The following is a 24,368-nucleotide window of genomic DNA, read 5'->3' on the forward strand; positions in this document are numbered from 1 at the left end:
CTGTTCTCTGTTACATTGCCTGGCTCTTTGGACAAACCGTGCGCACCAGCGCGCCGGGTGCGCAAGCTGAACAGCCAGACTGCCTCGCACTTTTCAGTTGCTTTTAATGACTCATTGCCTCACATGAGTCACCCTGACGATTTAAATGTTGATCAATGGCTTGGTGTTTTTAACTCGACGTGCTCGGATCTGCTGGATATAATAGCTCCACTGGGAAGTAAAAAGCCTAAACCAGCATCCGAGCCATGGCTGAATGAAACCACGCGCGCATACAGACGTGCGTGTAGACGCGCTGAGAGGAAATGGAAAAAGCGTCTGCAAGTGTCCTATGAAATATTAAGAAACAGTCTGGCGGAATACCAGAAAGCAGTTAAAGCTGCAAAAATTCAGTTTTTATCTAGTCTTGTTTCCAGTAACAGCCATAAGCCACGGTTTATTTTTAAAATGTTAAATTCCATCTTAAACCCTTGTGATTGCGCTGACGTTGAATCATCAACCGAATCATGTGACAAATTTATTTTGTTCTTTTATGAGAAGGTGTGTGCTGTGAGGTCCTCTCTTACTCCTCGTGTGTCTGAGCCTCAGATACTCTCTACATGTGCTGTTGTGTTTGATCACTTTTAGACGGTGTCTCTGTCTTTTTTAACTAAAGTTGTACAATAGCTGAGGCCCTCAAACTGTCCACTTGACACTATCCCGCCACGACTCCTTAAAGAGGTATTCCCGACAACTCACCCCGGACCTCTCATTTTGTATTTTATTAGTTCTTCACTGTTGTCTGGCTGCTTCCCGGCTGCCTTCAAACATGTTGTGATCCGGCCCCTGTTGAAACAAACAAACCTTGATCCCACAGTGTTATCAAATTTTAGACCTATTTCTAAACTCCCATTCCTGTCTAAGATTGTGGAGAAAGTTGTATATGACCAACTACAGTCTCACCTTGATGAGAATGGAATCACTGAATTATTCCAATCTGGCTTTAAACCCCGGCATAGCACAGAAACAGCCCTCTTAAAAGTTTTAAATTATTTGTTTTTAGCTGCTGATTCAGGCAAATCTACTGTTCTGGTAGCCTGGCAAGCCAGACCTATCAAGATGTTAGGTCTGGGAACTCACAATTGGCATACCTCAATCCGAGGGGCGGGATAGGGAACCCCGCGGGAACAGTTGTCTTTCAAATTCCCTCTGCACGCAATAGGACAGCGCTACAACCAACCAGAGCAACGGACGGCTGTGGCTGAGTGAGTCCCATGCGTTTTTCCACCAGCGGAGCTAGTTGATATATTAAACTTTTGCCGTATCCGGTCGTCAAAACGCCGAACACATCTTCCTTTTTTAAGAATGACTTAGTGATGTTCTCTTAACTCCAAGTCATCCAGAGTCACGGCCAAAGCCGATTCGAAAGACTGCTGTTCGCCAGCAGCATCTTCTTTGTTTTCAAGTTGCAGGGAAATCACGCGGAACTATGCGCGGAACCGTCACAACTCTGCCGTCATTATGTTAAGCCCGCCCACCAACTCTATACACGATGTGATTGGCCTGACCAGAGTTTGGTTTTTCCAGCTCAAAAGTCTATGGAGAGTTGATAGACCACCCTTTCTGCAAAATAATTTTTGCTGCAGCTAGGGTGCGTCTAGATTTCTAGGCTACTGTTCTGGTGCTTTTAGATTTAACAGCCGCATTCGACACTGTAGACCATGCCACACTTTTATCTCATCTAGAGCATTATCGGGCATTAAGGGTACTGCCCTTCAGTGGTTTAAATCATTTTTATCCAACAGAAGCTTCTAAGGTTCACCTCGGCGAGTACTCCTCTTCAATAATGCCACTAACTTTCGGCCTGCCTCAGGGTGCAATTTTAAGCCCTGTTTTATTTGCACTGTACATGCTTCCGCTTGGGTCCATTTTTAAGAAGCACAATGTGGCATTTCATTGTTTTGCGGATGATACTGAGCACAAATGACTTTTCTGAAGTCAAAACTCGACAGGACTGTCTTAAGGAGGTGGTGTCCTGGATGGACTCAAACTTTTTAAGCCTTAATAAAAGCAAAACTGAAATTGTGGTCTCTGGGCAAACAGACTGTCTGAAGGGCTGGGACAGTGCCATTGGGGCATTAGCTTCATTCTCTCGCCCAAGCACAAAAAATCCAGGAGTGCTTCTTGACTGTGGTTTTAAGTTTGACAAACAGGTCAGTGCAGTGGTGAAAAGCAGCTTTTATCATTTAAGACTACTTAGTAAAATCAAGCCTGGATCTGGAGAGAGCAGTCCATGCCTTTGTGACATCGCGGCTGGACTACTGTAATTCGCTGTACTGCGGACTCGAACGTCGCTCTCTTCGCCGCCTCCAGGGGGTACAAAATGCGGCTGCCCGGCTGCTGACAGGGAAAAGAAAAAGGGATCATATCACCCCCGTGCTGGCCTCATTACACTGGCTCCCTGTATCTTATAGAGTGCATTTTAAAATTTTGTTAATAGTTTTTAAATGTTTGACTAACACTGCACCACCTTATCTTTCTGACATGCTGTACCCTTATGCTCCTGCCAGAGCATTAAGGTCAGCAGACCAGGTCCTTTTGACTGTCCCTAAAACTAGGCTCACCACTCGAGGGGACAGAGCCTTTTCAGTGGTAGGACCACGACTGTGGAATAGCCTACTACTTCATGTTAGATCTGCACAATCCATAGATCAGTTTAAATGCAGGCTAAAAACACACCTGTTCTCTATAACTTTATACACTGAATAAGCAGGTTACATCGGCCGTTCCACTACTTTATGTTCTATATTCTATTGTATTTATTATTTGTTATTTTATTCTGATCAACTGATTCCATATGTACAGCACTTTGGTCAGCAGAATTTGTTTTAGATGTGCTTTATAAATAAATTTGACTCTGACTTTGATTAATAGATTTATTTGTGTATATATAGTGTGTGTGTGTTTCATAATTTAACCGATTTCAACATTATTTAAGTTGTACAATAATCAACTAGGCAAGATTTTAAAAAAAATGTTAATTAGATAGTAATAATAATAATAGAAATTAATTGTACAGCCAATTTGATTTCTTAAAAAGGGTTAACATGTCATCTAATGGCAATTTTGTGTGAAAGTCATGTTAACACATTTTTTCAGGTCGGGGTTTGTGTTATGGGAATAAATACAGATTCTTAAATCAAGTGAAATGCTTTGCTCGTGGGCACAGAGGTTCAGGTTACAGTAAAGTTTACAGCTCACATTCTGCAGTTGATATAAAGTCAACTCTGTTGTGTCAGTCCAGATCCCCGATCCCTCACTAAAGCCACATCGGCAGCGCAAACGTCTCATCATCAGCATCCCACAGGAGTCTGCATGAATTCACAGGTTACATCTCACGGGAGCTGAAACTCCCACACGTTTCTGCAGTCGGTCTGTCATGTGTCTACAGCGACAGAAGCTGGCATCTGATGATTCCCACATTATTCCTCAAACTCGTGACGTTACTCTACTTCACTCAAAGGCTATTACAGCCCCAACTGGAAGGAAATGTGCTTAAAGTCACTATGAAATCAAAACAGACTATTCTTATTTTTTATCGAAATAATTTATTGTTACACATTATTATTTTTTAAATTGTTGTGCCGTCGTAATCTTTAAAGTCCCTGTAAAGGCAATTTAAAAAAAAAAAATCTAAAAACATTATAAATGTTAGAAATGTATTGCTAAAACACATTACAAAGACTGTGAACTGTGAAGTACTGAATTGTGGAGTTAGACCGTTAAACAGTTTTTCACCATTGCTATTTTCCGGATTTTTTGGGCGGGGCTAAAAGGGTACTCGATGACGCACTGGAGTGCCTGAGCTCCTGGCCCCGCCCCTACCTGATGACGCACTGGAGCCCCTGAGGCTGACCGCTCCCCTAACAATATAAATAGAGCCATTCGCATCAGTTTGCCGCTCAATCGCGAGTTACTGTCAGTATTATTAGTTACTACAGCTTACAGTTTGCTAGTTAGCTATGTCTTTGTCACGGAAATGCATACTACCTGGATGCGATCACTTACACAACAGATCGGTGTCCTTATTTAAATTTACAAAATACGATCACATCAAGAAGAGGTGGATTAATTTTGTGAAGAGCCACTTTGATAGAGAGCTGAGGATCACCACCAAAACCCGCCTCTGTAGTGATCATTTTACACGGGATAGTTTTATAAACTTTCGTTGGAGACAACTGGGATTCATTGACAATCCGCTGTTACTGGTGAATGGGGCCGAACGACTATCTCCCACCTCGGCCTTTATCCTCCCGTCGCGCCGACAACTGGTGCCATCATCGGCAGTGCGTGCCCACCAATGAGTGTAAGTTGCCTTGTGCGCTTATGTTATAATTAACCTAATAAGCTGCTAGGAGCATCCATTCCGGCTGTATCGGGTCGTGACAGTTGAGTGTGGCAATGACAGCTTTACCGCGAGTGGGCGTGGCTTCAGCGCAGCCAGCGGACACGCCCCCAGCGTTTGAGAGCAGAGACTACTGCTCATTTTTTCAAGATTTTGATAGCTTATTTTATGTACTTGCCGGCTTTTTTATCATTCAAATTTGGCTGGGTGTCTAATAACAAATTTTTCTGTGATATGACAAACTCAGAACACATACTTCAGTTTGACTTTACAGGGACTTTAATCACAATAACTTCCCCTCCCCCCACGAGGGCGGGGCAACCTGTCAATCACATGAGATCAGCCAATAACAAACCACAATCATCCAATCAATTCCTCATGAATAAAAATCAAGCCCCGCCTACATTTCTTCTTATTCCAGAAGTCATTTCACTCGAATATACAACGCAATAGAGAAGAAAAGACGAGCGCAACATCCTTTTTATGCCGACTTCAGTTGTCATGTAAATAATACCTGTATACCACAATGCTAATCGCTCAACTTGACTTTCCTTTTTGAAGAGTAGGAATGAACCAGAAGAAAAATCAACCATGATTTTAACTACTAATCTACTTTCTGACTTGCGTGATCGGCTGCCAAGAGTTTTAGGAATCGATAGAACACAGAATTGGATCATTGTTTGCGGTTTGACGAAAAGCCTATTTTCATGGCAAGAAAGTTTAAAATATAATAAAATGTAAAATAAAATCTCAATATACATTTTTAGGAAAACCTCACAAAACAAGGGGGACAAATCAATACAAAGACAAATCTAAAAGGGTTTAAAAATACACTGTAAAAAATGACCTGACGGTAAAAGACTGTAAAAAATGATATGGTGAAAATTAATTGGTAAACAGAAAGTTTCCGTACTATATATACGGTGAATAACTGTGATAGATCTAACCGTACATTTAATTTAATTACAGTTTTTGAAAGTGAAAAGGAACAAGCATTGTATAATATACAGTCAAAAACTGTAAATTGGCATTCCCAGTATTCCCTGCGTGACACTTCACATTTTATGTATTTTTGTTGAAATAACTTCTTCATAGTTTATCTTACTTTTTTTCTAATCAGTTATGTACATTAGGGTTTTAGGTTACATTTAATGTTGTTAAATTAATATTTATTGCATTTTTTAAATGTCATGTGTGTTTAGTGTTTGTGTGAATGACACTGTGAATCTTTTTAGTAATATCTAGTGGAAAAGCTGCTTGTGATGAGCTTTAAATCATCATGTGACTCATCACCACTGGTTGGTGGTTGGCAGTGTATTACGGTGGTACAAAACAGATATAGTACTTAAATTTACAGTAAAAAAAAAAATTTCAATATCTGATATAATGTTAATTCACCCACTGATTTAAGTTAAGTCAGAAAAACCTAAAATTTTGCTACCGTATTTTTTACGGTAAAGTTCTCGCAACCACAGCTGCCGGATTGTTTTTTTTTTTTTTTTTTTACACTGTAGGCTTTAAGCAAAATACAATTTCAATCTTCTTTGCAGGTGAAATTACATAATGTATGCAACACTTTTAGCCATTAAGCAGACACTTTTACCCAAAGTGACTTACAACACATTCCAAATGAACATCTCAGACAATAGCATGCTAAAATTTGGGTGCCGGTCACAAAAAGATGGTAAAAATTGTAAGTGATAATTCATCACATTAGTTAGCACATTTGTTTATGTTTAATGTTAGTTGTGTGCCAGTTTTTGATTTTTTTAAAGCATTCCAAAGCTAAAATACAAAGAAATTACTATGTTATTTTTATGAATATTAATGTTTATTAATTATTATGTTGTGACCATTAACTGTCAGTTTTTCATTAATTTTAGTGAAAAACAGCAAGTGATTGTGAAATGATTGAACATGATTTTTGAACACGCGCACACTCTCTGTCTCTCTCTCTCACCCCCAAAAATATGATATTTTTTTATGTTTCTTCAATCATGTTGTCCATTGTAACAAAAAAATCTAATAAAAAATGTTTTTTTTTTAAAGATGATTACTGATTAATTTCTACACTGGAGAAGAGCCAGAATCAAGTAGATTAAAAAATTGCTCAGTGGACAAAATTCAGGTGTGAAGGACATAAAACAGGTGTGAAGGGGTTAACGCAGAGCTACATTTATCTCGGAAGTAGGAAGTCGTAGCTGGGAATTATGTCACACTCGAGTTGACGGAACACAAGTCGGAAAAACCAACATGGAGGCGTCCAAGGAAAGCTTTGTTGTGCTTCCAGTGTCGCAATACAAACAACTACAGAACAAATACGAAGTCCACGTGAAAAACATCACGGAAGAAGAAAGGAGGCGCAGAAGGTGGGCTGTTTTTCGGTGCATTTCAAAACGGCATTTTAATCGGTCGTTTTGTAACCAGCACTCAAAGGGTGGAGGCTCGTGCTGATAATTCCGATGTTATTTTAGTCTGCAACATGAGATATATACACCGTATTTTATATGAAATGTGCTTAAACAAGATGATAACTCATTTTGAACTTTGTGTTGCAAATCCCTTCAAATCAGTAACGATACAATGACTGTATTCTTTACTTAAAGATAGCTTTTCTCTGACTTAGGGTACTGATATCCTCTGTGTTGCGATCAACACAGCGACTGATCCTGAAGAATGAGGCTGATGGGGAACTCGGAGAAACCGCAGAAACAACAACAACCCCGACTTCAGAAAGCAAAATGGCTGCTCAGCGCATCAACAGTCAGTGAAACTAGGAATACAATGTTAATTAGCGCTTCTGTTTGTCTGTGTCTCAAGCTAGTGGTGCACAGAGCAACTTACTATCCAAACTCTGTCTGTGGACATGATGATACTTCGGCATTTTCTGTGCCGTGATTCTAGTTCGACTTCAAAGTGATTCGTTCGACTTCAAAACTAATAGTTTTTCGAACTGGATCTCACGGAATCGAACTTTAGTTCTGGGTTGATGACGCAAGCACGCTCCTTACGCAGAGCCAATAAGCATTTCCAGACGGGTTATTGAATCAAAGAACCGGTTCGAAATAATTCCCCTCAGAAAGAAGCGACTGAGTCGGTTCTAACTGTCGAAGTTTTCTGAGTATTATTATCTGTTTATTGGCTGATAAAATGAGGTTTTGAAAGTGTGCACAGTTTATCTGTAGATGACTTTTTGAACATGGAGACCTGTTTGTTCATGTTTATTCATATAAATGAATAACCCAATTCCCAAAGCATTACAAATGTGATGTTAAAGGGATAGTTCACCCAAAAATAAAAATGTTGTCGTTACTTTCTCACCAAACCTGTTCCAAACCTGTATGAGTTTCTTTCTTTGGCTGAACACAAAAAGAAGACATTTTGAAGAATTTGTAAACAGTTGCGGCACCCATTGCCTTCAGGAATGGGGTCAATGGGGTCCATCAACTTAGCAACATTCTTCAAAATGTCGTCTTTTTGTGTTCAACAGAAGAAATTAGCTCATAAAGGTGTGGAACAACATGAGAGAGATTAAATTATGACAAAAAAAATCCTATCCTTTTAACAGTGTTTGCATTTTTCTAGTATATTTGGACAACAACGTGAACATGTTCAAGGATCCCGAGAGGAGCACTGCATTCACCGGTCCCTTGTACCAGACGGCAACAGATCCCACCACATACTACATGAATGAGGACATGACAATCATGATAAACATGGTTGAAGCAGAAGACTTGAATACCCTAAAAGGTTAGATAACAATAATGACAATGTTAGTAATGTCGTGCTTGCTAACCTGTTGCTTTTTTCCCGTGTTTTAGAAAGCCAACAGGAGAACAGTGATGCTGCATCCAACACATTGCCATCACTCATTCCGCTGCCAGCAAATGATGGCTTCAACAAAGAGCAAACTTTGTTTTTGATCAACCTTATGCGGCAGCACATCGAGAGAGAAGGTGAGGGTCTCCCGAAAACTCTGGAAGAGCTGAACGCACGTCTTAAATCTGCAATGCGCAGTAAAAAGCATCTGTGGAGAGATGCTGCGGATAAGTTGTCCAGCCATTTCTTGCAGTCTTTCTGCCCTGACAAGGTGGCCAGGAAGTGGAATACACTTATAGAGGCCTACAAAAAAATAAAAGATAGCAATAAACCTAGAGAAAAGGGGAGTATCCGTTTCAAGTTTTATTCGGAAATGGATGCTCTTCTGGAAAGGCAGCAAGAAGTGTTTTTTCCTGTCGTCGGGACATCAGTTGGTCTAAAGGTGCGCAGACCTGAAGCATTAGGAGAGTGTAGCAGTGACACTGCATTGACTATGCCAACTTCCCCAGCAACACCACCTCTAAAGCGTCAAAGAGTTGACTGTGAACTGATGCAGTTTTTGCAGGACTCGGAAGAAGCATGTCAGCGGCGTCATGAGGAGACTCTAGCACAACTAAGGTCTGCTCAGCAGGGTTTCGAGACTCTGATGACAAAATTGCTGGACAAATTGTAATCGTTAAGTTGGGCAAATGTTGTGTATGTAACTTATTTGGAGATCTTAAGAGAAACTGTAATGCGTGTTATATGTATAACTATGTTTTGATGTTGCACAAGTGCCATTTGGATTATATTTTTTGTTTACGTGACAAAGAATAGTCTTGCGATGTTTTGTACAAAGTACATTTTGAACAAATTTTTAAAAAAAAGTCATATTTTTTACTTCGTGTCAGATTCTATGTCTTGTGATAGCAGATGATTGTTTGGATGTTCCTGTAAAGTTCATGCAAAAAAGACTCACACCAGAAGGCATGACTGCAATTAATTCTTTTTTTTTACTGAAGTTTATTTGCATTTTTAAAGTGCAGAAGTCTGCAACTCATATTGTTCAAAAAGTGGAAATATAAAACACATTCAAATACTAGACAGTTTTAAATATTCTTTTACCATTTACAACATAACCTGAATAAATCCACTGTATATAAATAAATATATAAATTGAAAATAGCAGTATTTTATTTGCTCTAAGTGTAAATTATTTTTAGATGCTATTTATATTTAGTGCAAATAGTGGCAGATATGAATGGTATCCCTGAAATCCTATATGCTGATAACATATATGGGATCCCTGGCTGGGATAGGAACCATCGGAGATTGAGGAGTCGGGATGCCGGAGGGATGCAGAAAACTGTCGAAGTAACTAGGTGAGTCAGCTGTGTGTGTGTATATATACATATACATATATATATATATATATATATATATATATATACAGTATATATATGTGTGTGTGAAGGCTTCAATCCTCTGGAGCTGATTGCATAGATAATTTGAATTTGCTCTTCCCGAGCTTTGTTTATAAAACATCTAAAACTTTAATTCTGCAATCTCTCGAGACGCAGAGATGTAAGAGGCTGACAATTAGCTGAACATATACTTGTTTAATTAGTGACACTTAGCCTACATTTTAAAACTTATTTGAATATGACATTTTTATTTTAAAACCTTTAATTAAATATGGCAACATATACCTCGTTCGATCAATATTTCTATGATTAAATCACTGACAGAGACTCCTCCCCCATCAGCCAATCACTGTGTGCATAGTAAAAGTGTCGACATTATCCATAGCAAGTAAGATGAAATTGTTTTGTGAATACGTCCCCTGATCGATTTTTGAATGCAGCAAATATGTATCCTTCGCTGCCTTTGATATCCCATAATCCTGCGCTCTCCACAACTTCTATACATGACAGTTAAGCTAAGCTAAAAAAGAAAGATGGCATTTGAAAGTTGCGGTTGGTGGTCAGTTTGTGTGTAAATGTACGTTTTTGATAAATGTTTTCCACTTTTGATGTCATTTCTTGAGAGAAAGGCCGTTACACTGCCTCAGAAGTCTGTCTGATATCAGTTTCGTGACGTACCTTCATGCCTCCAAACAGTGGCGGTTCTAGACCATTTCAACTGGGGGGGCCAAGCTGGGGCCAGTTGTACTGTTAGAGGGGCCAGTTACATTTAGACCTTATTGTTGTCATATCATTTTCTGCACTGCACTGCAGGCATTAACAGGCAAAATACCATGTTTATAATCATTCAACAATGCATTTGCATTTCCATTATATTTTTACATTTGCATTACATATTCAGTATTAGTCAGAGTAACTGTAATTGACATGATGTCCTTCTTTCTCTTCATTTTGGTGAGAACTATAGAGCAAAAGCAATGGGGACCAAGAAGCTTATTAATTAATTTACTGAAAATAACTGACTTGCTAGGTAACTATGTCTAACCGTTTACAGGGTTCCTGCACACTTTTCAAAGTCAAATTTAAGGCTTTTTAAGACCTGAAGAAATCAAAATTCATACCGTACATTAGGGGTGTGCAATATCGACAAAAATATATCTCAATATTTTCAATGTTTTGTTGATAATTAGATGATATTTTACTGATTGTGTTTTTGTGCTGGTGACATGGCTGGTTTAGGCCTGTTGTTGACAGCAGACTTACAAAGATATTCATATTTTTTAATATTCTATGCAGTGGTCAGTTAACAGCAGGGACCGAAATTAATTTTTTAATTAATTTTTTATTAATTTAATTTGCCACCTTAAATTGATTTCCAGGGGCATTTTCACCTATATATGGACATTCTTTCTAAACTTATTTAGAGTTATGAATCACCTTTTATGTCAAATACTAACATTCAAATTATACAGTAATTATACTTATTTATACAATAATACTTAATTATACAATAATTATACAGTACCACTGTTACCAGTCAAATTAAATAATTTAATCAAAATCCATCTTTGCAGTGCAGTCTAGAGGTGGCACAGAAGTGGCATTAATATATTTACATTTCCATTTATAATTGCATAAATAAAGCTATGAGATTTTTTTTAAAATCAATATTTAAATATGAAATGATTTCTAATTGTAATTTTCTAATTAAAGGGTAGGCTACTTTAAATATAAAACTAAAACCGCCAGTAGGCGGCGGCAAGTCACTGTCTTAATAAGCGAGTTGAGGGAGTCATTCATTCAACCGATTCGTTCAAACGGCTGATTCATTCGGGAAAGGAGCAAGTGATTCCTTCAAAATGCGGATTTCAGTCAATAAATCATCGCTGTCTGCTGCATTGAGACTCTGCTACGGTTTCATTTTGAAATTCTAGTCGGCGAAATAAAGGGAAAACAAACAATATTGACAATATTGTGTCTAAAAAGTAACGCCCAATGTTCACTTATTGTTAATTTAACTGTTGTATAACATCAATATCACAGTTGCAATTGTGCACGGGAAAACGGCCCTCTTGCTGATCTGATATTCTAATATAAGAACATAATATGATATAAATATAAGACATAAACTAATTTGGGGACATAGCCTACCTATGAACCGCACACAGCAGTGAAAGGACGAGAGACAAATGCGATGTCAGCTCACAGTGCATCGTATACAGTTAAAACATTGATTACAATATCATAATAGACAATACACATCGCACACCCGATACGCACATAAAGAATGAACTTGCAACTGAACTGACATTTACCAGCTTTCTCCTTCTCTCCTCTCTCGCGTGCAGGAGACAGACGTTATTCTGTCGCGATTCCCGCGAATGTGACGCGAATTGTCACGTGAACAAGCAAATCCACAAAGATAGAATAATTAAAAAAATAATACACATACAACGAACAACGATAGCAAAAAAAACAGTTTTGTAAAAATTATTTCACACTCCACATTTAGGGGGGCCACAAGGGGGGCCGAGCTTGTTGTCACAGGGGCACGGGCCCCCCCGGCCCCCCCTCTAGAACCGCCACTGGGTCGTTGCCTATGTTTTTGGACTCAGCCGTAGTGTCCAACATTTCACACTTCGTTTTTTCAGGTTAATTAAGTACATCAACCGGATATTTAAAGAGGACGTTTGTTATTTGAAATTTTCAGTGTGAACACACGATTTGCTCTATTTATACTACAAAACGTCATAGACGTTATAATAGGAGGATTCGATTTGAGTGGATTCTGACAAACTTAAACACCTCTGATTGGTCAGAAGATTAACGGACATGTCTGTGATTGGCTTCATTGCTCAACGCTACACACGTTGTAAACAGAAAACCTTTGACGCTCTCCAGAGCGCAAACACAAATACACACTGGAGCGTTTGCCAAATCTGTTTCTCCAATATATTATTACAGTATCAAATATATTATTACAGTATCAAACCTTGACTATGTTCTCTTTTATACTGTTTTACTGCAATTTCATCATGAGATATTCAAACTGCAAAGCACAAGATAATCTCAAATGGGCTCGCGTCTGTGGTCTTATCTTCTCCAGAGTCCTGCAGACAGATCTTCAGCGTCTGTGGACGACCTCCGGTTGCTCACACATGAACCAGAAGCTGAAAAAACTCATTAAACTTTATCGTAGAAAGGCACTGGTTATCTTACAAATGTTCCTCTGCCTGTTCAGAGAATGAAAAAGATAAAAGTGCTTTCATGTCGCCAAACAGAAAACACATTCACTCACATTTCAGGATCAAGCTGGACAATAAATCGCTGCTGCTTTCACCAGAAAAAGCAGAGTTATTTAATGTAGACAATATATTTCTGATTACAAACAGAAGAAGAAGAAGAAGAAACAGTAATAAATCTTCAGATGGTTTTAAAGAACTGCTACAGTACAGGTCTATACAGAATTGATTTTTTACAGCATTGTAAAACCAACAACAAAGTGGGTTCATCCTCTCTCTCTCTCTCTCTCTCTCTCTCTCTCTCTCTCTCTCTCTCTCTCTCTCTCTCTCTCTCTCCCATTTTTATGTCCCACTAAGAATGTTTTATTCACTGTGTTCTGGTAAATATGAAGCAGTACAACTGTTTTCAACACTGATAATCAGGGCCGGCCCTGGCCAATTTGCTCCCCTAGGCAAGATTTTACCATGCATTACAGCCCATTTCGCCCTGTAATTGTGTTCATGATTATTTATCCTATATATATATATATATATATATATATATATATACACATTACAGCCTAAACACAAATAGCAAGAGCATTACACCTAGCATTCAAGTCAAGTCCCATTTATTTTTATAGCGCTTTTTACAATATAGATTATTTCAAGGCAGATTTACAGCTTTACAGTTTTGTTGCGTCTATAATTTTGTTCAGTACATATAGCCACTCTGGATAAAACAGTGATGTCATCGTCCAAATGTCATTCATGCACAAACTATTCATTGAGCGCTAGCAAAAGTGTTTGTTTTGCAGTTGATGGCAGCAATCTTCCACTAAACTATGGCACGTTTCATGTTTTCACCATGAATGAAACTCCGAAATGTCTTCTTTAATGTTAATTTCACATAAAACGTTGCTACTTTTAATAAACCTGTAGCATATATAAATATCATTAATAATTTTGGCAAATAAATTAAAAAAATGCCATATATCCCCCTCAAAACTGCACAACTAGTGTAAAACATTAATTAATAAAAGTGATAGTGAATGCGTCTAAAAAAACGTGATTGTTACAAATCACACTGTCTGGGGCCTCTGGAGAACTCAGAACAATTGTTAGCTTAAAGTTTAAGGTAAAAATGACTGCCATTAAATTATATATCTTACTACTATGCAATTAGATAAACTGTTCATTCATTACATTACCTCTGTCTTTATCCCCTTTTATCCTCTTCTCTTGCGTTAGGCACTGTATCTATTGCAGACTATAATGCTAATCTAAAATATGTCATGTAAATTTGGCCATCCGTCACAATCAGGTAACTTTCATCATGTCTAGACCTGGCACGAGCTGCCAGGCCCGTTTCTACGGGGTGCTTGAGTGTGTTAAGTGCCCTCAAACGAAAGCAATGCTGTCTACATTGGATGCAGCGAGGGGCGACGCTACACAACAAATTACCAATTTGTGCGCTGGACCGGAGTCGGGGGACTTAGTTAAGTTTTGTGGAGTCTTTTTGCTTTATTTTGTAGTATTTTGAATTAATGTTTTTAAAATAGTATTAATAAAAAAAAATCTAAAAAAAATTCACTCGTTCACCCATTTTGGCGCCCCTATTGAGTGGCGCCCCTAGCATTTGCCTATTCCGCCTATGCCACGGGCCGGTGTTGTGCCGAATTTTGACCCCCGCCAAATTACTACCCCCCTAGCATTGGTAGGTTTAGGATTAGTTGTGGGGGAGGGGTTAGGATTAGGGGTGGGGTTAGGATTAGTCAATCAGGTACTGACTTCAACGAGGGGGTAATAATTTGGCAGGTGGTCGAAATTCGGCACAACACCGGCCCTGCTGATAATAATCAGAAATGTTTCTTGAGCATCAAATCGTCAAATTAGAATGATTTCTGAAGGATCATGTGACACTGAAGACTGGAGTAATGATGGTAATAATGCTGAAAATGTAGCTTTGATCAAAGGAAAAAAAATAATTTTAACGGATACTCGGTCTAAATGGTAATAATATTTCAAAATATTACTGTTTGTACTGTATTTTTCATCACATAAATGCTGCCTTTGTGATCAGGAAACAGACTTCTTTTAAAAACAGATAAACGTTCTTGAAAAAATAAACGTTCTTGAGAGTTTAATGAGAAACGTTTGAGATCTTTAAAACACAGGCTTTGAAATCTTAGCAGAAAACAGTTTGAGATGTTGAGTCACATGTGTGATTTCTGGGGTTGTTTTGCTGGAGAAACATCTCAGAAGCAAGCGCCGGAGAACTCACTGGGTTAAAGTGTCTCTGTTGATCTCCACTTCATCAACACAGCTGAATAGACTATAAAAACATCACTTTACTTTGAGCGTTGACGTTAACACAGACACCAGACCCGCAGCCATGACAACATCACCTCGGTTACCACACGCTGGTGGCAGTTAATGTGCCAAATGTCAGCCTTTAAAAGCTCAATATTAACTGGGCGGACAAGCGCTGAAAAGGTGTGTGTTTGAGAGTAGGGGGCGGATTTCCATCTGGTTATCCTAATGGCTGAAAATAGCACATGTGAAGCCAACGCTGACAGAAGAGGCACGCAAGGAACAGGGCGCTAGAAGAAAGTTAGCATTAGCCGCATTCTCTTATACTGATTTATCACTTATACTGACAGTATGAAGTTCACATCACGTGATGCTGTAGAGAACGAGGTAATCGGACAGGTCATATATTTAAAATCATATCATGGAAAAAGCCATTTGATGTGCTATGTGACATGCTTAAACTTTCAACTTTTTTCAAACATAAAAAACTAACATCATGTCTATTGTGGAGGACAAGGTCATCTTGAGGTCGACTTCCAAAAAAAAACATGACCTCATTAACATATTGCTACCCATATTTACGTATCAGCACCATTCAGTATTAAGCAACTTGACTCATTCAAATAAACTGGTATTCAGTAGGGGTTTATTGGTACATGTATTCGAACCTGAACAGTCATGGTTGTGTATACAGTCATATGACGAATACAGTCAGTCACAGGCGATCCACACTCCAATCCATAAGGGAGCGTGTGTGGTAATGCAATGCTGTTTGCTAACCACCATGACAGGAAATAGAGCAGAAGAAAAGACGATCTAGGCACCAACCCAAAACTGAAGTTCAGATGACACACAAGAGATTGCTAGTAGCCTATATGCTGAGTTTCGCTTAATTTAATGGTGAAATATGTAAATGCACCGAACTTGTAAAAAGCTGTGACCCCAAATGCAAGGTACGTACCGAACTGTGACTTCTGTGTACCGTTACACCCCTAGTATTCAGAGATTAGCTAATCATACAAGAGCTGTGACTGTTTTTGGTGAAAAAAAAGGCATTATAAGAGCACTTCGGTGGAAATAGTGATAAACTGCTGTAACAAACTGGTTACTCAATCTGTAGCCTATAATTGATTTGTACATTTACTGTTGTCACATACCATAGTGAATTTTGAGTAGCCTGTAAAATAACAGTGTTAGAACATTATACCCTAACATTCCTATAAAGTTTTAAGTGGGACGTTTCCTAACAGGCACTGGACGTGGAAAACTTCACAAACAGCAATACCAGCCTCACTTACTACTTAGTTTGACTTTATTTCTGTCATAGGTCTACATAAGTTCTTAGTGAGAATTATCCGATGTTCGGATGTTGAAAAATGTTTAGTTTGAATTCACCGTTATGGTGATCAGTGTTTGCTTTAGTTTGGCTCTTGACCCTTGTTTATCTAATATTATTTTTTATCAGGCTGTTGTAACTGTGTTTGATATGGCAAAAAGAGCAACAGAAAATGTGACCAGAAGATATTGGCTATATGGTGATAAAACTATCATCATTTATGGTCTGATTTACTGACTGGTCCAGAAACTATAGATTTTGTTTATTTCACGTGATTGATTATAATAGACCTGTGATAATATTCCAGCATGAGATGCAGCTGTGTTTTAATCAGATAATCTAAAGTGTTTTAATACATTGTATTAAACATAAACATAAACATTAAAACTAAACATTTTGAAATCCTGCATCTATTAGACACACTCAGACAGTGAAAATGCTTCATGCCGCAATGCATTCTGGGAGCCATGGGTGAGATTTGTATGATGTGCCCAGAATGCATTGCAGCATGAAGCATGTCACCATTATTGAGATTCATACGCTGATTCTTGATCCCTGCGTGTTCCTTAAGAAGAGTGCATGATAACAGGTGTATTATAATAAACCACATCAAATTAATAACACCTCTATAATCAAAGTTTATCTCCTTGATGAGATCAGTGCATCAGAGCACTTTTGTGGATGTGCCACTTGGCATTGTTTAGTGCCAGTTTTGCTGCTCACAGCATTTTTTCTTTTGTTTTTACCACCAGTATATGTTACATTAAGTTTATTTACTTTAATTAAAATGTTTTGTTTCTTTGCTTTTTTTTGTACGTTATGTGGACTGCACCTTGTGAAATGCAGCTTCTAAAATAAACCACAACTGGCATTTTGAAAACCACTCCATTGTACTGAGCCTTCCTAAACTTCTCCCAGGCCTCCCGACAACACGCTACATGACAATGAGTTACCTTACTTGGTCTTCACGTCACGTCACTTAAAATAAACTAGCCGCTGAAAACACTACCAGAACACAAACATTTCTAACTGGGTGAAAGTCGTAAGACGCATCAAAGACAGAGTAATTGGAAGGGAAACGCGAGTGAATGCGCGTCCGCGCGCTCCAAACCCATCTTAACAAGCTAATTAAATCTTCTTCTTTTTTTTTTACAACACTCCCTGCTTGTTTATTTGTGTTCCACCGGAGCAGCTGAAATTACACACACACACACACACACACACACACACACACACACACACACACACACACACACACACACACACACACACACACACACCAAAGACTCGTCTGAACTACAGATCCAGCTTCTTCTGCTGTGCTTAATGAGTCCGGCTCGCAGTGATGGGAGGAGGGAGCACGCCGGTCCACACGAGCACACGGAGAGAGGTTAAAGGGCCACTGAAGTGCCTTGAAACATGCAGCATTATTCAATGTGTTGACGTAATTTCCACTTAAACAGTGAGAGAGGGCGGGGCATATCGAACAGCTCCTCCCCCTTTTTTAAATAGCTAATAGCGTTTTGTTTATATCACATGGAAAGCATATTTACACCGTCTGAATTGTTCCCTATCCCCTATATAGTGTGCACTATGTGCCATTCTCCCTGTAGAAAATAGTGAAAGTATGACTGATTTCAGCCGCAGCTTCAGCGTCTATTTTTAATGAAGGGGGCAGAGCTTCAGATTCTAGAGAGCATTTGATTGGACAGAAAATCTGAGGAGAAGCTGAAGTACAGAGTGATGTCATCATAATCATTGATCCAAGTTTCTAAAAGCCAAAAAAAATCATTTTTGATTTCATGGGGACTTTAATAGATCATCTAAACGGACTCTGAAACATCTAATACCACACTAAGTATACTCAATAAAATATTTTAAAGGAAATACTGAAGATATACTGACTATTATTTCACCCTGAAGTCCACTTAACACTTACCGTTGTCGTCCCTTGCTATTAAACAGGCTGTTTTTGCTGCTGTAGCCTAACAAATAAAAATAAAACAATCACAACTTTTAATAAAAATTTACTTTGGGGATAAAAATGGTTTGGTGTGTTGTAACAATGGGATGATTTGCTTACATTATCATAGTTTTATAGTAATATAATTTAATTATATTTGATGATGAATTTTCAAAGTCTAAGATTGAAAGTCTGGATCTGGAACCGGGGTTATTATGGTAATAACTAAAACTAAAACTATATATATGAGTGAATAAGATCAAATTCTGGATGGTCTTTTGCAGTTACATTAAATCAACCTCGTTTGATTTGAAATGATCATGAAAAATCACGTTTCCCATGATCACAATGTCTTTATCCGTGGCCTTTCGACCAAACATGACTCAGGGATTCTCACCACCATAATTTGGTCTCATCATCCTCCTAAAACACTAGATAAGTGAATCTATTTCCACAGATCTGCTCTGTTTTTGGACGAACGGGCCGTTCATTCTCATCCTGTAATTCGGAGAGTTTTGAGCGGCGGCCAATTCTGTCTCACTCAGCGTTTGCATTATTCATGCGTGTATTTATTAGCACTCTGAGGTACAATTAGAGCGGCTCTGATTCTGAATGTGCTTATGTGTGTAAAAACTTTTACTGCCAAAATTTACATAAACAAATCAAGCACAGAGCAACATCCTCTGACCCAAAACAGCATCAGGAACTCAGTGTTTTTCATGCTTTATATCTGTTCGTTAGTGATCATTTGCAACGCCAAGCTAAAGAGAGTCTTTTTGATATCAACATTCATGTAATTATGGGTCAGTCTCAAACTCACTATCCACTTTCACACATAAAACCTGTCCAATTGTGAATGTTTAAACAGAAGGCAAACATCTAAAACAGTGTTTCTCAAAGTTAATGTTTTCAACATGACTTAAAATAATCAACAAAACAACTGATTTATTTTTACTTTGAACCAGAATTCACACTGTAAAAACCTGAATATGTGATGAAACCTAATTTTAAAAGTGTTTTATAGGTCAGGAAATGTCATGAAAATTAATAAAACATTATATATATATATATATATATATATATATATATATATATATATATATATATATATATATATACATATATATTCTAGTAATATACTGTAACTATAATACTGTTTTTTATACTTTTCATTAAAATCAAATATAGTGCAGCTCAAAGTGCTTCACATGTCAGAATCTAAAAACGAGTATTTTGGCTCCATCATCTTGGCTGTCGGATTCAGAGATGACATAAGAAGGCAGATGGGGAGCGTGTCTTTTTATCCAGATGAGCAGGTAATTCAATCATGTCTTGATCCTTGGCCCCGTAACCAGAGTCGCGGTGTCGCCGAGGGTCATCAGAATACTAACAACACTGCGGATGTCCAGAGGCCAGATTCCAGGTTAGACTGTGACTGAATTAACGTTGAATATTGTGAAAGAGGTCAAATCCTGCAGTCATTTTGATGTAATGTGAGTCTACACTACAAAAGATGATTTTCTTACTTAGTATTTTTTTATCTTGTTTTCCAGTATAAATATCTAAATCGTAACTCATTTGTGAGAAAACAGTTCCCAGTCGTTGCATAATTTTCCAGCTTTCCGTGTTTTCACTGTTATATGGTAGGGGGCGCTATGACGCCTCTTCTGAAAGAGTATTGAATCTCCTGAATAAAACACACGCGAAGAAGCAGCAGAAACAAGCGATATCATATGTAAGTAGATGCATATATAAAATAACGTGATCATTAACATTAAACAGCATATATATCAAAACTGCCTAATGTTAGCCTACCAAATGTAATGCTGGAAGAAAGGGAAAAAAAAACACTGATGGGGAAAGAGTTAAATTTAAAGTATGTAGTTTCTGTGACACTAGTTCCTAGTGGATTTACAAAAATACAGCATATTTTGCAAAAGCTTTCACAATCCCCCGCCATCCGGGGACTTTTCGCCTACTGTACTCTGTTTATCCGCATACTATATATTAGGGACGTATTCGATTTCGGACACAGTGTCAATGTTCAGATCAGTGTTGCAAAACTCAGTTCTTGGAGGGCCACAGCCCTGCAGAGTTTAGTTCCAACTAGTATTATGGAAAGTTACTTTTAAAAGTAATGCATTACAATATTGTACTGTGTTATATATGCATTACAATATTGTGTTACCTAAAAAAGTTACTGTTACATTACATTTGCGTTACTTTTTCTCACCTGGGCTTAGTTGATTGTTTTTAAATAACAAAATAAGTTCAATTTTTTGCAAATGTAAAGGCCCTTTCACACTAAAAGTGCAACTGCAAAAGGAAATGCAAATTCATGCCTGCACACTAGAGGGCGCAGCTCAAACAAACCTTTCAGCTGCTGTTCTGGGTTGCAGAAGAATAGGACACAGAAGAAGAAAGTTCAAAACTTTCATTTTCACAGTCATTTTTGCTTATTATTATGGTTGAATTGGATCATCGACATTGGTTAAAAAAATGAGATTAAATACATAAAGTATATTTGTGTAATTTAACATTTAATTATAACAGGTTTGTGTAATATTGAGAGTTTGGTTTCACTGTTAATTCATTTTGAGGAATACTGAATCTATTTTTGTGCATGCTCACATTTAGTCTAGAACTACCCATCATGTTTACACAGTGCACAAAACGCATGCCGCATTCACACCATGTTGTAATTATAGTCTCCAGATGACAACACGTGATGTTCTGTGAGCTGTTCACATCATTAGACTCTGAGTTAGTATTTCTATGGCAAAACTTATCAACGCCTAAATGAATCTACATAAATCAGGTGGTACAAGTAGGAGTTCTCAGAAAATTCACACGTTACAAGCTGTAATTATGAGCTCTGCAAGGGCATGACCGCTTCTTACAATTTGAAATCTCGTAATTACGATATTTCCAACATGCCGTGAATGCACCTTTACTCCCAATTTCTCAGAGTCAGTCAATAAATGGGGAAACAAAGTATTTTAAAAGGTAACTTTTATGATATTTTGTTGAAAATGCATTACTTTACTAGTGACTTGAAAAAAGTATTCTGATTGCGTAACTTGTGTTACTCCCAACACCGGTTCCAACTCTTCTCCAACACACATAAATGTAAAAGAGTCAGTGTCATTTCATGACTGCTAACATACAGTACAACAGTGGCAGAGCCTGAAACTAATTAGACATTTCTCACAGACTCATTGCTCTTCTAACTCATAAACTTTAGCATTCAAGCATCTTTTCCTCGCTCAAGTTTTCGTACATTACCTCAGGTTTTTGCATAATGCTGTCGCCTTGAGGGAAACAAACGTGTTTTTTTAGTGATTCGTTTGCAATCTGGCTGCCAATTGTCAAATTAAAACTGCATATCTGTCCAGGGAGCTAAACTCATTAGCTCGTAGAGAAAAAAGGAAAGAAGCCAGAAACTTTCATGGCTGTGTCTAAATTAGACATACAGATCATTAGATGAACTTCAACAAGTTTCAAGTCTGTTGGAGGAGAAATAAAACTCAATCTGTTCAAACTCAGCCAAAGAGAGGCAGAAATGAGCAGCAAGAGAAGCAGGATGATACTGGATCTGTTATAAAAACTAGTGAGCACATATACTGTGTCTACATAGGGAGCTTCTTTTTGTCCGGCATCTCATTTGGTTTTAAAGCAGGTTTGGACAGATCAATCATCAACTTCTAAAGCCAGACAGTGACGTGAGTGTCCGTTTACACAGGTTTCTCTCTTTCTTTCTCTGCAGGGATCTTAGCTACATCACACCAGCAATGTGTATGTGAAAACATCTCAGCATGAGTGTGAAACCCGGATCCTTCTGCAGGGAAACATAGTATTCCTGTATTAATGTGGAAAACACAGGACTTTTGGCATCATCAATTGTAAATTCATATATTCAAATCAGCCCGTACAACAGAAGGTTAAAATATGCTCTTCATTAACATTTGGGGAGGCTAGAACAATTATGCTAATTTGCAAATGACCTCTATGAATGAAATAAATTAATGAAGGAAGATACCAACTGTATAGGTGTTTAAAGATTTACAAAACCACAACAAGCAAGAATTACAAGCAGGAACGCGAAAAACAGACCCTGTCTTTAGTCCTGATAGCAGTTTCATCGATTAGATCACATGATTCGGCCATCATACACGATTATCCAATCGCATCAAATAGCTGCTCCGTCAGTGCCAGTGAATCGATCCGGATGTTCAATAAAGACATGAAATGGTTTCTGGGATGTTGGTTTAATCTAAAGACAAAAGCTTGCTGCACACGATATCAGTTTTCAACGATTATTTTGTCAATGTATGGAAAAATAATCAATCTTGAATTGTTTAGTGCACTTGCTCAATGACATAATGCAAATCTTTGCCGTGAGAGAATTTGTCCGAAAATGTCAGAAGTGTTGAATGTTGGGTGGCTCATTTGACGGCCATCTAATGAAGAACTAATAAGAGTCATTCAATTAGAAATGTTCATATTAGCTTGTCATATGCAACATAAATCAATACATTTCGCATTCTAGATTGCAAAAGCCATTGATGTTGGACCATCTGCCTTGGCTTTTACTCAATTATTTTGTACAATATGACAATCACAAAAGACATGGTAAAAAATCCTGCAGAGCCAACAAGGCTTTACATAAAAATGATCTCACATTACAGATCAAATTGCAACAGTTTGACTTACACAGAATGACACATAGCCTATATTAGATGTCGAGTCCTTCATCGTATGGGAGGGAGATAAAATTATAGTGTATTGATTTTTCTTGCTGTGCTTTGATGAGGGTAATGGCTTCTTGTGTATATGTTTATAGCGCTATATGAAGTTAACACCAGCACTGATGCTGATGTCTTTTATTGCGGGTCTAATGTCAGTAATGATCCTCATAATCATTGGGATTTGATTGGATCATAAAAGAAAATTATGAAAACATGTTATCTTTGAGAAAAACACTAATGTGTCATGCTCAAAAAATACCACAGACATTAAGAAAGTAAATAAGGTCAATTTCTTTCAAGAATTGTTCTTTTTTTATTTGTTTTTCAGAGTTCAAGGAACTCCAATGTTAGAAAGATATTTATTTTTAAGTTCATTAAAAGTGTGATGTTTCCAAAGTCAATGAGTAATCCTGTTAAATGATCGATTCTCTGTGAAATATCCTATATCTGTCAATCAAACACAAAGTCCCGCCCTCAAACTCACGTCATTTGTTGAGTCAGAAGATGACATCTCAAACAAACAGATCAGGCGTGCGTTTCCTCAAAGCCAACTATGGTCGCAAGATCCATCGTTACCGATAGAGTTCAATGGAAATTGTGACCATAGTTGGCTAACAATGCTTTTGGGAAACACACCCCAGAAAGTGTCCGAGTCACAGTGATTCACCAGGTCAAACGATCAACCACCAGAAACTATCTGAACATCACACACAGCATCTTTAAAGCGGACCTATTATGTTTCAACATAAATGTGTGTCCACAGACTCATCATTACATCCAAACCAATCTGACTTCTGAACTAAAATGCTGCCTGAATCACAATCGTTATCTCTGTAAAGCTGCTTTGAAACAATCAATTCTGTAAAAAAACGCTATATAAATAAATGTGACTTGACTTCGACTAAAGGGTCACAGCACTTACATATTGTTGTCCTATTGCTAGTTTAACTGCTTCTATTGCTCTCCTCATTTGTAAGTCGCTTTGGATAAAAGCCTCTACTAAAGGATTAAATGTAAATGACAGTGTGTTTACACATACACCCTATAATGGTAAAAATCCACTCCATTTGCAGATTATAGCATCATCACATTGCACAGGCCCCGCCCATGACTGCTGATGGGCTCCGCCCTCTTAGCTTAGCTCCTCCCTCAGCGAAATGTACACAGACCGCCATGTTTATCTC

General features: G+C 38.0%; 1 protein-coding gene and 1 long non-coding RNA gene across 2 annotated transcripts; one reads left to right on the plus strand and one right to left on the minus strand.

Annotated features, from left to right (window-relative positions):
- The first annotated feature begins 6,585 nt into the window (after window positions 1–6,585).
- LOC143710980 (uncharacterized) lies at window positions 6,586–9,362 on the plus strand. The gene is made up of 4 exons (XM_077202269.1): window positions 6,586–6,750; window positions 7,008–7,144; window positions 7,967–8,131; window positions 8,203–9,362. The coding sequence occupies exons 1-4, from the start codon at window positions 6,635–6,637 to the stop codon at window positions 8,871–8,873; spliced, it is 1,089 nt and encodes a 362-aa protein (XP_077058384.1). The 5' UTR covers window positions 6,586–6,634; the 3' UTR covers window positions 8,874–9,362.
- A 7,901-nt stretch (window positions 9,363–17,263) lies between these two features.
- Window positions 17,264–17,774, minus strand: LOC143711201 (uncharacterized). The gene is made up of 2 exons (XR_013194781.1): window positions 17,728–17,774; window positions 17,264–17,665 (listed from the first exon to the last, which is right to left on the minus strand). It is a non-coding gene; the product is annotated as an uncharacterized LOC143711201 (long non-coding RNA).
- Between the last annotated feature and the right edge of the window lie 6,594 nt (window positions 17,775–24,368).

This window comes from Siphateles boraxobius, unplaced genomic scaffold, assembly GCF_051911475.1.
Source record: "Siphateles boraxobius isolate OS27281-9 unplaced genomic scaffold, OSU_SipBor_1 49, whole genome shotgun sequence".
NCBI lineage: Eukaryota > Metazoa > Chordata > Actinopteri > Cypriniformes > Leuciscidae > Siphateles > Siphateles boraxobius.